This window comes from Lepidochelys kempii, chromosome 2 (assembly GCF_965140285.1).
Source record: "Lepidochelys kempii isolate rLepKem1 chromosome 2, rLepKem1.hap1, whole genome shotgun sequence".
NCBI classification, from domain to species: Eukaryota; Metazoa; Chordata; order Testudines; family Cheloniidae; genus Lepidochelys; species Lepidochelys kempii.
Window position 1 is genome coordinate 144,997,162 of NC_136381.1, and position 13,995 is coordinate 145,011,156.

General features: G+C 43.5%; 1 protein-coding gene across 6 annotated transcripts in view; it reads right to left on the reverse strand.

Moving 5' to 3' along the window:
• Positions 1 to 13,995, reverse strand: part of ADCY2 (adenylate cyclase 2) — a 431,011-nt gene that overhangs the window by 319,213 nt on the left and 97,803 nt on the right. For 4 of the 6 annotated variants that reach the window (XR_012157385.2, XM_073332378.2, XM_073332375.2 and 1 more), the window contains one exon: positions 13,037 to 13,198. The exons of 1 other annotated variant lie outside the window; for it this stretch is intronic. Coding sequence is in view for 4 of the 5 variants with exons in the window: in XM_073332378.2 (XP_073188479.1) it covers positions 13,037 to 13,198 (162 nt within the window). In the remaining variant the exon portion in view is untranslated. Of the gene's footprint in view, positions 1 to 12,784; positions 12,876 to 13,036; positions 13,199 to 13,995 lie in introns of those variants that run through there. One more of the 6 variants, XM_073332379.1, reaches the window with a different exon arrangement.

Genomic DNA, 13,995 nt, shown 5'->3' on the forward strand with positions numbered 1-13,995 from the left:
ACAAGAGACAGTGATGGAAACAAATTGTTACATAGAAAACAAAATCATAAAAAATGAGCTAGGGCCTACACTTATTCATAGTTACCTTTCCTATATTATAAAGTAGTCTTCCCCTTACCCACACCCCCACCCTACAATGTTTAGTCTGTTGCAAAGCTGGCTGGCTTCACAGTAACAGTAGTCAAACTTTCATGAAAAACTTCCCTGCTCAACAAGATATCTCCTCAGTGAATGGATGAAGAGTGCCTCTCCCTACTCTGTGTTATACTTAAACAATCTTTTGTCTTTATTCATAGACAGGGCAATCCCCTGTCTCTTGTAATGTTCCTTTTTTACCTTCAAGTGCTTTTGATTGTTTTCATTTGTCTTTGATGATTTTCCATTGACTGTTTTGGGATGTGGCGATGATAGACAATTGAGCAGCACATTACATCACTAGCTAATCAAGGAGGGATGGCAATACCCTCCTGAAGGAATAAGTCATAACTCCTTGGTGATTCCATTTAACCTTATAACCATAAGGGCATACACTTCAATATAGTTACATTATTCCATAAATATTACTTGTACACATGACGCCATGATTATGAACATTGATAAGTTGCAAGCTTAAACAGAGACCTTACATGCTATCCTTTATGAACAAATACCCTGTACGCAATGCATTTGATGAAGGGAGTTTGTCAGGTCTGAGACGAGAGCTGTTTGCAAAGAACAGGGAACCTTTTGCCAAAGGACTCAATGTGTCACAGTAGTCATTTGTGAAATACATAAATTTACGTTACATTGGAGATTTTAGCATAGATTTTGTAAATCCATATGTAAGTAGCTAATTGTAAAGGGTTGTGAGGGCTTGAGGTGGCTCTGAGAATGAACTATCAGTCCCTATACAAAATGTTCCAAGTGGCCAGCATAACATGTAGCCTCTGACAACCAAACTCTTATCCCTTGCCTTCTCATGGCCCATGTTCCAAACAAAATGTGGGGGTGTGAAAGGTGTGGGTCTAGCACTTTAAAACCACACTTGTCAAGGCAGGTGGAGCCCTTTAGCTGTGGCAGGCAACTCACGTAGAAGAAGGAAGACTCCAATTTAAACCACCTTAAGTTGTGAACAAATTTTTTTAGAGTGCTGGGCAACTCTGGAGCTCTGGAGAGACAATTGGAAACCATATATGTACTCCTGAGAACAACCTGGATGGTGTAATATCCACGAAGGGGGAAGCAGCATCCAGCCACTTGTCTTGGCAGGCCTCGCCAGCCAGAGACCTACATCATGGCATTAAGAAAAGGAGGACTTGTGGCACCTTAGAGACTAACCAATTTATTTGAGCATGAGCTTTCGTGAGCTACAGCTCACTTCATCGGATGCATACCGTGGAAACTGCAGCAGACTTTATATACACACAGAGATCATAAAATAATACCTCCTCCCACCCCACTGTCCTGCTGGTAAAAGCTTATCTAAAGTGATCATCAAGTTGGGCCATTTCCAGCACAAATCCAGGTTTCCTCACCCTCCACCCCCCCCCCACACACAAACTCACTCTCCTGCTGGTAATAGCCCATCCAAAGTGACAACTCTCTACACAATGTGCATGATAATCAAGGTGGGCCATTTCCTGCACAAATCCAGGTTCTCTCACCCCCTCACCCCACTCCAAAAAACACACACACAAACTCACTATCCTGCTGGTAATAGCTCATCCAAAGTGACCACTCTCCCTACAATGTGCATGGTAATCAAAGTGGGCCATGTCCAGCACAAATCCAGGCTTTCTCACCCCACCCCCCCTTTTTCTTTTTTTTTTTCCCAGGGACACACACACACAAACTCACTCTCCTGCTGGCAATAGCTCATCCAAACTGTCCACTCTCCAAGTTTAAATCCAAGTTTAACCAGAACATCTGGGGGGGGGGGGGGTTAGGAAAAAACAAGGGGAAATAGGCTACCTTGCATAATGACTTAGCTACTCCCAGTCTCTATTTAAGCCTAAATTAATAGTATCCAATTTGCAAATTAGGCTTAAATAGAGACTGGGAGTGGCTAAGTCATTATGCAAGGTAGCCTATTTCCCCTTGTTTTTTCCTACCCCCACCCCCCAGATGTTCTGGTTAAACTTGGATTTAAACTTGGAGAGTGGTCAGTTTGGATGAGCTATTGCCAGCAGGAGAGTGAGTTTGTGTGTGTGTGTGTGTGTGTGTGTGTCCCCGGAAAAAAAAAAGAAAAAGGGGGGGCATTAGGTGACATGCTGGATTGGGGGGGGGACTAGTCTGGCCTACTTATTGCCCCACCAGACCCTCTTGCAAACAATGGGAGGGATATTTAGCCCTAGACCAGGAGTTTGCCCACCTCAAGCCTGGCAGCCCCACGCCAAGAGTATTCCCAGTTACTGGCATCCAATTGTCTCCCGAGAGTTGGGAAGAACAGCCCAAAAGGTGACTCACCAGATGAAAATTCAGACTCATGAAAGAAATGTCTAAAAAATATTTGTGTCATCCTTAACAGGTAAAGTCATGCATCTGGACAAGATGAGTGTCCAAAGAAACATCAACATACTCTGTGTGCAAGAGACCAGATAGAGGATAGTAATCAATAGCTATTAGCCAAGAGGGTCAGAGACACAACTCTATGCTCCATGTGTCCCTTAACATCCAATTGCCAGAAGGTAGGACTGGATGACAGCTGTATAATCAACCCATTGAAAGAAGCCAGGGGTTATGCCTATGAGTCAGCAGGGCATGTAGGGACATGCCTATAGACAGGGGACTCCAAATATTTTCCATACCCATGTGCTGTGAGCTTGTGTTTGGGACAAAGGATATACAAGCCACATGGCAGGGATATAAAAAGGCAGCTGCATCACCTCCAATTAGTCTTCAATCCTGCTCCTCACCTCTGAAATAACTTCTTCACAAATTAAGCCTGGAAAAGACTGATCTGATGACCCAACCCAAGGTAGCTGAGAAATGGGGGCAGAAGAAGCAGATATATAAGAAAGTTATTCAAAAAAAGATGAATCTATTAATCAAAAAGGAAATTTATCAATCCAGCACATAGAGAGGAAAGATGCTATAGCAATAAAAGAACAGCACTGAAGTCAGCAGCTGTGCTCTATTCTTGGCTCTGTCAAGACTCCAGACATGACCCAAGACAAAAGATACAATTTCTGTGTCTTAGTATCCCAATTCGTAAAATGTGGTTAATATTATTTACCTATCATATCTTGAAGATTTATTATATTTTTAGAGGGCCACAAGATGTGTTTATGTAAAAAAAAACCAGAATAAATCTTGCACATCCTGGGCTTCAGGCCAAGTTAACTCTTTTTTATGAAGGTAGGGAGGGGGAAAGGGGGGAATTCCATATTATGGGCAAAGGGGACTGAAACGTATTCATGGCAGATTAGCTAGTTAGAAGAGCACAAAGATTTAGAATGTTGAAATAATTCCTGGAGGAGATGAAATAATGGGTAAAAGGAAATTGAGGCAGTCAAAGTTGCCTAATAAATCCATTTATCACATGTATGTTACCTCCAAATGTGCAGGGGAAGGAGGTGCACATCTAACAGTGATGCATTCCTATTCAGCAGGATACACTAATACTCAAGGCATATTCACATACATAGGATACATCCCTCAGCTCAGGAAACATGACACATTCTGCTTTTTCCCCTCTTTTTTTGAATATATTTTAACATGGTAGGCAAAAACTTAAGCTGAATTTTGTAAATTGACATTCTATACCACTGAAAAAATCCACTTGCTTTATTCAGGCTGTTTCATTTGCTATATTATAGTACATTGCACATTTGTGTCACATGGACAGAAAGGGTTAAACATCCTGCAAAATAAATAACCCTCAAAAGACATGTGGAGGAATAATATTTGTGTATTTACATATGTATGAGTAGAGTCAACGATGTAATCCACAGTCCCTGTCTATGGTGTATTCTGATAGTTCAGAGATTAAAAGAACATCCTAGCATGTAAATGAATTGTAAACACAGGCTGTCATAAATATAAAGGGAAGGGTAAACACCTTTAAATCCCTCCTGGCCAGAGGAAAAACCCTTTCACCTGTAAAGGGTTAAGAAGCTAGGATAACCTTGCTGGCACCTGACCAAAATGACCCGTGAGGAGACAAGATACTTTTAAAGCTGGAGGGGGAGAAACAAAGGGTTCTCTCTGTCTGTGTGATGCTTTTGCCAGGAACAGAAAGGAATGGAGTCTTAGAACTTAGTAAGTAATTTAGCTAGATATGCATTAGATTCTGTTTTGTTTTCATGACTGAGAAAATAAGCTGTGCTGAATGGTATGTATATTCCTGTTTTTGTGTCTTTTTGTAACTTAAGGTTTTGCCTAGAGGGATTCTCTATGTTTTGAATCTGATTACCCTGTAAGATATTTACCATCCTGATTTTACAGAGGTGATTCTTTTACTTTTTCTTTAATTAAAATTCTTCTTTTAAGAACCTGATTGCTTTTTCATTGTTCTTAAGATCCAAGGGTTTGGGTCTGTGTTCACCTATGCAAATTGGTGAGGATTTTTATCAAGCCTTCTCCAGGAAAGGGGGTGTAGGGTTTGGGAGGATTTTGGGGGGAAAGACGTTTCCAGGCAGGCTCTTTCCCGGTTATACATCTGTTAGATGCTTGGTGGTGGCAGCAATAAAGTCCAAGGGCAAAAGGTAGAATAGTTTGTACCTTGGGGAAGTTTTAACCTAAGCTGGTAAAAATAAGCTTAGGAGGTTTTCATGCAGGTCCCCACATCTGTACCCTAGAGTTCAGAGTGGAGAAGGAACCTTGACACAGGCTATCTTGGTATTCATCTCTCTTCGAAATATATTGTGAATGGTGGAAGAACAAGCAAATTGCCTTATATTAATTCTATAGCTAAGTACCGGCAATGGACCTCCTTCAGAGTCATCCTCATTACCTTTTGTTCCCAGAGAAACTCCTAACTTGTCAAAAAGGACATGAAATTGTATAAAAGATCCTTGGGTCCTGATTTGGTTATCTCAGATCCGCTTAGGCTTCATCAGGGGAAGTTTGAGTCACAAGACTGAGGTCCCAGTTATGCTGGTACACCCTGAATATGATATTTGGACATTGGACTATAACCTATTAACTATTTCTGAAAGAACTCTTTGCAACTACAATGCTCACCATCTCTGCTATGAATCTAAACCTCAATAAATTGAACTCATGTCTGTATGTATATTGATCTTTTAACCATACTCTCTCTCTTTTGTTTTTTAATAAATTTTAGTTTAGTTAATGAGAATTGGCTGTAGCATATATTTGGGGAAGATCTGAAACATTCAATAACCTGGGAGGTAATGTGTCCAATCCTTTGGGATCGGTAGAACCTTTTCTTTTATATGAGGAAATAAGATTTTCAGGAATCTTCATCATATTTGACTGAGGTACCTGGATGGAGGCCTGAGGCTGGATCACTTTAAGGGAACTGTGTTGTTTGGACTTCTGAGTAACCAGTAAGATAATAAAGAAGGAGTTTTATGCTGGCTTGGTAAATCTAAGTATTGGAATATCCACCAGCTTTATGGGGATTGTCTGCCCCATTCTTTGCAGTTCATCCTAATTGAGTGATCATAGCTGGCCCGCACTGGGACCCCAGTCACATTATATGGATTATTGTGAATTACTATTTGCTATGACTAGTTGCTATATGTATGACAATAAATAAATAGACAGCAGTGGGTTGAATTTTGCCTTCGGATATACACACAAAACTGCAATTGATTTCAAAGGAAATTGTGCAGATGGACCTTAAGGCAGAACAGACTTATTTAACTGCATATTAAGTTGAATGTGATTGTTATGAAAATTTCAACTTTTTATTTCCTAACTTTTGTCTATTTACAACTATTGCCTTAAAGTTACATTGATATAAATGTTTATAATTAACATTTCACTTAACACTGTACTTGTACTGTTAAAGTAACATTGGTATACAGATTGAAACAGTTGTTTTCTATTTTGTGAATATGTATATAGGATGGGTATGTGGGTGTAGCGGGGGGTGATGACTTCTTTCTACTATGAGCACAATATTTAAAATGTTTTCTTCATATACATTTATCAGTTCAGGAAACCTGTCATATTCTGCTGTATTTGTCTTTAAATTCATTCCAACATTGTTGGCAAACATCTTGTCTGAAGATATTAAAATCATTTTTGTGCCATGGGGAAATTCTGTATGTTATATTCCAGACCAACTGGCTATTACCCAGTCCTAGTCTGCTGGTGATCTCTCATGCAATCATTCCGATCACAGATACATGGAAAAGTCTTCTGTATAAAAAAAGGAAGTAACTGTTTTCATGATAAATCAATATCAGAAACCCTGTCTTGTGGTAACACAGATATGTATGCATGCTCAGCGATCCCATGCTGTAACAGTGGCAACTGTTATCAGACTTGCCACTGCCTCTGGATCCCTCCCACCCCTAGCCTATCTGAATACACAAGCATTCTCCCAGATTAACTTCCTACTGTTCCATGTAGGATCTGTGGAGAGGTGAGCAGGTGTTCTGTTGAGCCCTCTCGCATATCATAGATTCAAAACTGTTTGAAAAGGGATTTTTTCCTCCCTGGGGAGAAAGCTGAGGGTTGAGCTCCCCTTCACCAGGAGAGTCATTCCAGAGGCGCCTTTGTGCACAAAGCTGGAGGGTCCAGGAGTGAAAGCCAGACTGTAGCACTGCTCTCCTGTTGGGATTCAATGAATCTATGCAAAGATTAAAGCTGGCAGGAGCTAGTGCTGCTAGCATAGACCTATCATGAACATTGTAATTTAAAATTTGCATGGAGAACCACACTGCAAGTGTAAAGACATGGGCCCAGACATAAAAGTATAAAGGAGACAACCTTTAAAGTCTTATAGAAACTGCATAATCATCATATTTACTATTTGCTTAGTATCAGTCATGTGTTCCCTGCTATATGATACAGAAAAATAAAGACCATCAACTGCGAATAGGATTTTGATTCCTAAGTGCCTAAATCCCTTTTGAAAATATTTAGGTTTCTGAATTAGTTAGGCATTGCAAGGCTGAGTGAGAGGTACTGAGATTCACTGACACACACACCCCACAGTGTACACAGAGCACACTGAGCTGGCAGCAGTCAGCAGGAGCAAGGCATACAGCCACTGCCACACCATCCCCATAGAGGACTGCCAATTTTGATTTGACACATTCCTGGAAGTTTCATCACATGCCATAATCTTTAATTAAAGATTAATCTTTAATTCCTGGAGACTCCAGGATAATCCTGGAGGGTTGGCAACTCTATCGTAGGCAGGAGGAAGTAATCAGAGATGACAAAATCCAGCCCAAGAGGTCTGGGCTGTTTTCAGACCCAATCTGAATCCACTACTTGTAGTAGGGCCCCTCTGGGTTTGGGTCAGATTGCAAGACTCTAATGGTGACTGCTGATTAGGAGAAGATGCCTCCATAACATGTGTAAGTTTTCCATTAAGTTGTCAAAACAGGTCATATAACTGGGCTCTAAACCCCTGAACAGGCCAGATGAGATAGATCTGTTTGTTTATATCTCAGTGAGTACTATGTCGTTTGGACCCTTGGATCCAGGATGGATAAAAGAGTTACCTTTCCATAACTGGTGTTCTTTGAGATGTGTTGCTCATGTCCATTCCACAATAGGTGTGCTTGCTCGCCATGTGCACCGATGCTGGAAGTTTTCCCCTTAGCAGTACCCATAGGGGAGTGCCCCCTAGCGACCCCTGGAGTGGCACCGCCATGGTGCGGTATAAGGGGCATTGTGTGCTCCCTCCACCCTCAGTTCCTTCTTGTCGGACAACTCTGACAGAGGAGAAGGAGGGCAGGATGTGGAACGGACATGAGCAATACATCTTGAAGAACACCAGTTATGGAAAGGTAATTGTCTTTTCTTCTTCGAGTGATTGCTCATGTGCATTCCACAATAGGTGATTCCAAGCTATATCTGTTGGAGGTGAGAAGGAATTCACAGACACTTGGGATGGAACACTGCCCTGCCAAACTCAGCATCCTCCCTGGTTTGGGAAACGATCACATAATGCGAGGTGAACGTGCGAACCGATGACCAAGCGGCTGCCCTACAGATGTCCTGAACTGGGACTTAGACCAGAAAGGCAGCCGATGAGGCTTGCACCCTAGTCGAGTGTGCCTTCACAATCAGCTGCGGGGGAACTCCTGCCAGGCTGTAACAAGTACGGATACACAAGATGATCCAGTTGGAGAGCCACTGAGTGGAGATCGGCCGGCCTCTAGTGCATTCGGCCGTGGCGATGAACAGTTGCGAAGACTTCCTGAATGGTTTTGTACATTCCAGGTAAAAGGCCAGAGCCCATCTCATATCCAGCATGTGGAGGCGGGCTCCTCACTGGACACATGGGGTTCAGGACAGAGCACTGGCAGGAAAATGTCTTCGCCCATATGATAGGCAGAGACCACCTTAGGGAGGAATGAAGGGTGTGGTCAGAGCTGTACCTTATCCTTATGGAACATTGTGTATGGGGGTTTGGAGATCAGGGCCCAGAGCTCCAATGCTCATCTAGAGGATGTGATTACCACCAGAAAGGCTACCTTCCATGAGAGGTGTGACCAGGAGCATGTAGCAAGCAGTTCAAATAGAAGTCCATTTAACCTGGCCAGCACCAAGTTCAGGTCCCACTGACACATGGAGGGCCTCCTGCTCCCCAGGAGGACACCCTGAACCCCTTCCGAGCAAGTCCTCTCCTCCCGGCCTAACCACTGAGCAGCCATGCCATGAGATGTTGGGCCGCTAGGTTGGGGTGGAGGAGAAGACCCTGGTCCTGGGAGAGCAGGTCTGGGTAGGTTGGCAATGGCCAAGGCAGGGCGACTCCCAGGCTCGTGAGAGTCTCATACCAATGTTGCCTGGGCCATGCCGGAGTGATCAGGAGGACACAGGCCCTGTCTGTTTTTATCTTTTCCAAGACCTTGCCAATCAGTGGAATCAGGGGAAAAGGATAGAAAAGCTGACCCAACCAGGACAGAACGAAGGCATCGGAGATCATGCCCACGCGTAACCCTCCCCTGGAGCAGAAGCGGGGACACTGGTGGTTCTGCTGGGTCGCAAACAGGTCCACTTGAGGAGTGCCCCACATTTGGAAAATCCTGTGTACCACCTCTGGGTGCAGTGACCATTCGTGCTGAGAGGAAAAGTCCCGGCTCAGCTGATCCGCCCAAGAGTTCCGGATGCCCAGTAAGTGGTGGGCTTCCAAGTAAATATCGTGAGCTATGCAAAAGTCCCACAGCCTGAGGGCTTCCTGGCGAGGGCTGAGGAGCGGACCCCGCCTTGCCTGTTGATGTAGAACATTGAGGCCGTGTTGTCCGTGAGAACTCTGACCACTCTGCCTGTTAGGCGCGAGTGGAGGGCCACGCATGCCAGACAGACTGCCCTGAGCTTCTTGACATTTATGTGCAGGGCAAGGTCCTGTGTGGACCACAGACCTTGGGTCTGGAGGTTTTCCATATGGGCTCCCCAGCCCAGGTCCGATGCATCAGACACCAACTCCACAGTCAGGGGTCGGCCCCTGAATGGGACCCCTTGGAGCATATTCCACAGGGAGGACCACCAGCGTAGGGAGGCTATCACTGGTTCGGGCACAATGAGGACTTTGTCCATCCTGTCTCTGGACAGGGAGAATAACGAGGCCAACCAGAGCTGGAGGGGCTGCCTCCTGCATCTGACGTAACGAACCACATACATGCATGCTGACATATGACTCAGGAGTTGGAGGCACACTCTGGCAGTCGTCACGGGGAATCTTGTGACTATGCTGATGAGCTCCCTTAGGGTTTCGAATCTGTCCAGTGGGAGGGAGGCTCTGGCTGACGTTGCATCCAGAATCACCCCAATGAACTCTATGAGCTGCACCAGTACCAATGTGGACTTGGTGTCGTTTACCAACAGCCCCAGTGTGGTGCACATGGATAGAAGGAGCATTACGTGATCCTGTACCTGTGACCTGGAGCTACCCCTGACCAGCCAGTCATTGAGGTAGGAAAAGATCTGGACACCCTGATGCCTGAGGTAGGCCGCTACCACAGACATACACTTTGTGAAGACTCTGGGAGCCGTGGATAGGCCAAATGGGAGGAGAGTGAACTGGTAGTGCCCCTGCCCAACCGTGAAGCGGAGGAAATGCCTGTGGCCCTTGAATATATGAATGTGGAAGTACACATCCTATAGATCGAGGGCGGCGTACCAGTCCCCGGGATCCAGGGAGGGGATGATGGAGCCCAGAGAGACCATGCAAAACTTGAGCTTTACCATGTACTGGTTCAGGTCTCACAGGTCCAAGATGGCCCTGAGCCCCCCGTAGCCTTCGGGATAAGGAAATAGCGAGAGTAGTACCCCTTGTATCTGAACTCTGCCAGCACCACCACCACCACCCCTAAGTGAAGGAGCCGCCGCACCTCCTACTCAAGTAAGCTCTCGTGAGAGGGGTCATTAAAGAGTGACGGGGAGGGAGGTTTGGTGAGTGGAGAAGAAAGAAACTGGAGGGTATAGCCCCAGGAGATGGTGTTGAGGACCCATCGGTCCGAGGTCAGCTGTGACCACTCCAGGAGGAAACTACATATCTGGTTGGAGAAGGGAAGGTCGGGTGGATCCCTGGTACAAACTGGTAAGTTGCCCCCGGGGATCCCATCAAAACTGGCGCTTACCCGCCTGTTTGCCCTTAAGAGGGCCCAGGCTCGGGCACAGGCCAGGATTGCATCTGCAGGTGCTTTTTATCATCCCTTGACTTTTTATAAGGGGGCTCATATCTGGAGTGGGTGGCCTGTCTGGGAGCCTGCTGCGGTTCAAACTTGGTCCTGGCCAGGGCCAGAACATAGAGGCCGAGGGTCTTTAATGTTGTGCGGGAGTCCTTCAGACCATGTAACTTCACGTCTATTTGTTCCGCAGACAGGGCCTTGCCATCAAAGGGAAGGTCCTGTAAGGAGTTCTGTGCGTCGCTGAACAACCCAGACAGCAGGAGCCATGATGCTCTCCTCATGGATACCACAGAGGCCATAGGTCTTGCAGCTGTATCTGCAGCATCTGAGGCTGCCTGCAGGGCCACCGAGGTGGCAGTCGTGCCTTCCTCAACCAGAGCCTTGAACTCCTTATCACGCTCCTGGAGGGAATCTGCAAATTTGGGCATCGAGCCCCACAAATTGAAGTCATATCTAACCAGCAGGGCTTGGTTGTTCACCACCCTCAGTTGGAAGCTCGAAGATGAATAAACCTTTCTACCAAATAGATCTAGTCTCCTCGAGTCCTTATTTTTAGAAGTAGAAGCGGGTTGACCTTGATGCTCCCTATGGTTGACCGACTCAACCACTAGAGAGTTGGGGGCGGGGTGGGTATACAGGTATTCATGCCCCTTGGCGGGCACGAAATAATTCCATTCTGCCCTCTCAGAGATCCTTCCTAGGCAGTCATTTCCCTTTTGTATGTGTGTAACTGATTGTTCCTTCCTAAGTGGAATACTTTATATTTGTCCTTTATTGAATTTCATCCTATTTACTTCAGACCATTTCTCCAGTTTGTCCAGATCATTTTGAATTATAATCCTATCCTCCAAAGCACTTGCAATCCATCCCAGCTTGGTATCGTCCGCAAACTTTATAAGTGTACTCTCTATGCCATTATCTAAATCACTGATGAAGATATTGAACAGAACCAGAACCAGAACTGATCCCTGTGGGCTTCCACTCATTATGCCCTTCCAGAATGACTGTGAACCACTGATAATTACTGTCTGGGAACTAGACAGTACTAGTTATGCTCCAGATAAACAGATATTACACAGATATAATCACACACACATAAGTGGTAGCTATTACACTAATCAATAATGATTTTTTTTAAATGTAGTTGAATATTTCATATAATATTCTGGCCTAAAGTGACAGTAGCCCTGGCAGAAGGCCCAGAATAATTGTACCTTCTTTGTGTTTCCCCAACCCAAAGACCAAAAATCACCGCCAATAGGCAGGAAGAAAGTGAGGCCATATTCCTGATTCAAGTGAAACTCCTACAAAGAAATACACCTCAGATAATCTTTTCCTCATGCCTCATTTAATATTATTGATAACACAACCCTGCATTCAGAACTGGAACTAAACCTTAAATCTACTTCCCTAAAGTAGGAGTTTCAAGATATTTAAGTCAGCTTTATTGACATTCACCTATGATTTGGAATACGTTATACACAAACTATACATGGATTCTCTAAATTTTTCTAATTAAAGTTCCAAAACGTGAGTGGAAATGGTTTCATTCTTCATCACCTTATAATGCATTGATTGGTTGTTATTCTTACTGTCATTAGGTTAATTTTCTTGCCTGTTTTATGTATACATTTACAAAAATCTAAGCAAATTATTTTTTAAGCAATGCAGTTTCAATGCAAAAGAAAAATGATAATTTGTTCCTAAACAAGCCCATCTATTTCTATAGGGTTATACTAACACTGATAACATGAAAATTGTCTTCCAAGTTAAATATACATTTTTTCCTCAACATGTGTTTTAAAATCAAAGCTGAGATTCACACATTATTACAAATAATGTAAAAAAATTCTGGTAATTTGAATTTTTTTAAAAAAATCTGTGAATTTAATTGTACACAATGTCTCATGCAAAAACAACAGAGCTCAGTTACAAATTAGAAATAGTCTTTACTTGGAAAAATGGTATTGTAATTCAGAAATCAGGATAATGGATATGCCACATACAAAGGCTATGCTAACCTTAGTTTCTGTGTTGATAATTACTAAGCAGCCGTTGATTCTACTGGTGGAGTGCATGTTCAGCTATCCATTAACAGAACTGACATTTAACCTTAATATAAGAAAGAGTAAAGCTGTTAATTAGGTTGGCAAGCAATCCAAAAATGCAAAGAGAAATAAATTCATGTTCCCAGGCATAGATCACAGTATCTGCTGCCAAGTTTACCTGGCAATTCAGTGCGTAATCAATGATTAATTCTATGAATCACCTACCTGCCAAACCAAGTGTTCCTTTATGATGGCTGTAGCTGATAGACAGATGCTCAGCACAATGGTGTGGGATGAAGAGGTCAAGACGCTGGCAATTATAGCATCTCTCATGTTGAAGGGCAGCATGGTATATACCACAAATATAATGAACAAGAAAAATGATACCTGTGTGGAAGAGTAGGAAAAAAAGAAAACCTGTCAAATTCACTTTGGAATAAATAGAAGTTACCAGTCAACATTAAACTAGCTGAACTACAATTCAACTGTAAACTATAAAATTTCTTTATAATTCAACTTACGTTAACATATAGAGGAAATTTAAAATGTTCACGAAGGTGCCATAGACAAAAGTACTGAATTCTATTTGGTTTAAAAATTGCAGTTTCAGAATTTTTCCCATATTTGTTTTACAAAAACTTTCAGATTTGTCATTATAAAACAAAATAATAGTTTCATAGCATCATTCCCACAACTGAAGGGGGATTTTCTTGGAAAGAGAAGCTACTTACCTTACAGCAAGTAGAGTTTTTGAGATGCGTGGTTCCTATCTGTATTCCATTGTGGGTACAAATACACTCCATGCACCTGATACTAGAAGATTCTTGCTTGCAGTGTCTGTTGGTCTGCATTTCCTCCCCTCTCCTCCTCATGCTCTGAACGAAAGGTATAAAAGGTGGCATGGACCAACCACCTTTCCTGTTCCTTCTCTACCATAAATTAAGGAAAGAATCTGAAGCAGAGGGGAAGGAGGGCAGGTAGTGGAATACAGATAGGGACAGATAGGGATCTTGAAGAAATTCAATTACTTTAAGGTAAGTAATTTCTCTTTCGTCTTTGAGTGCTGATCCCTATGTGTATTCTATTTCACTGTGTTGAGTCACTGTGGGCGACTGTCATACAGGCAATGAGAAGGGCGCGAGGATCTGGGCAGCAAAGATGATTGGAGGACTGACACACCAAAG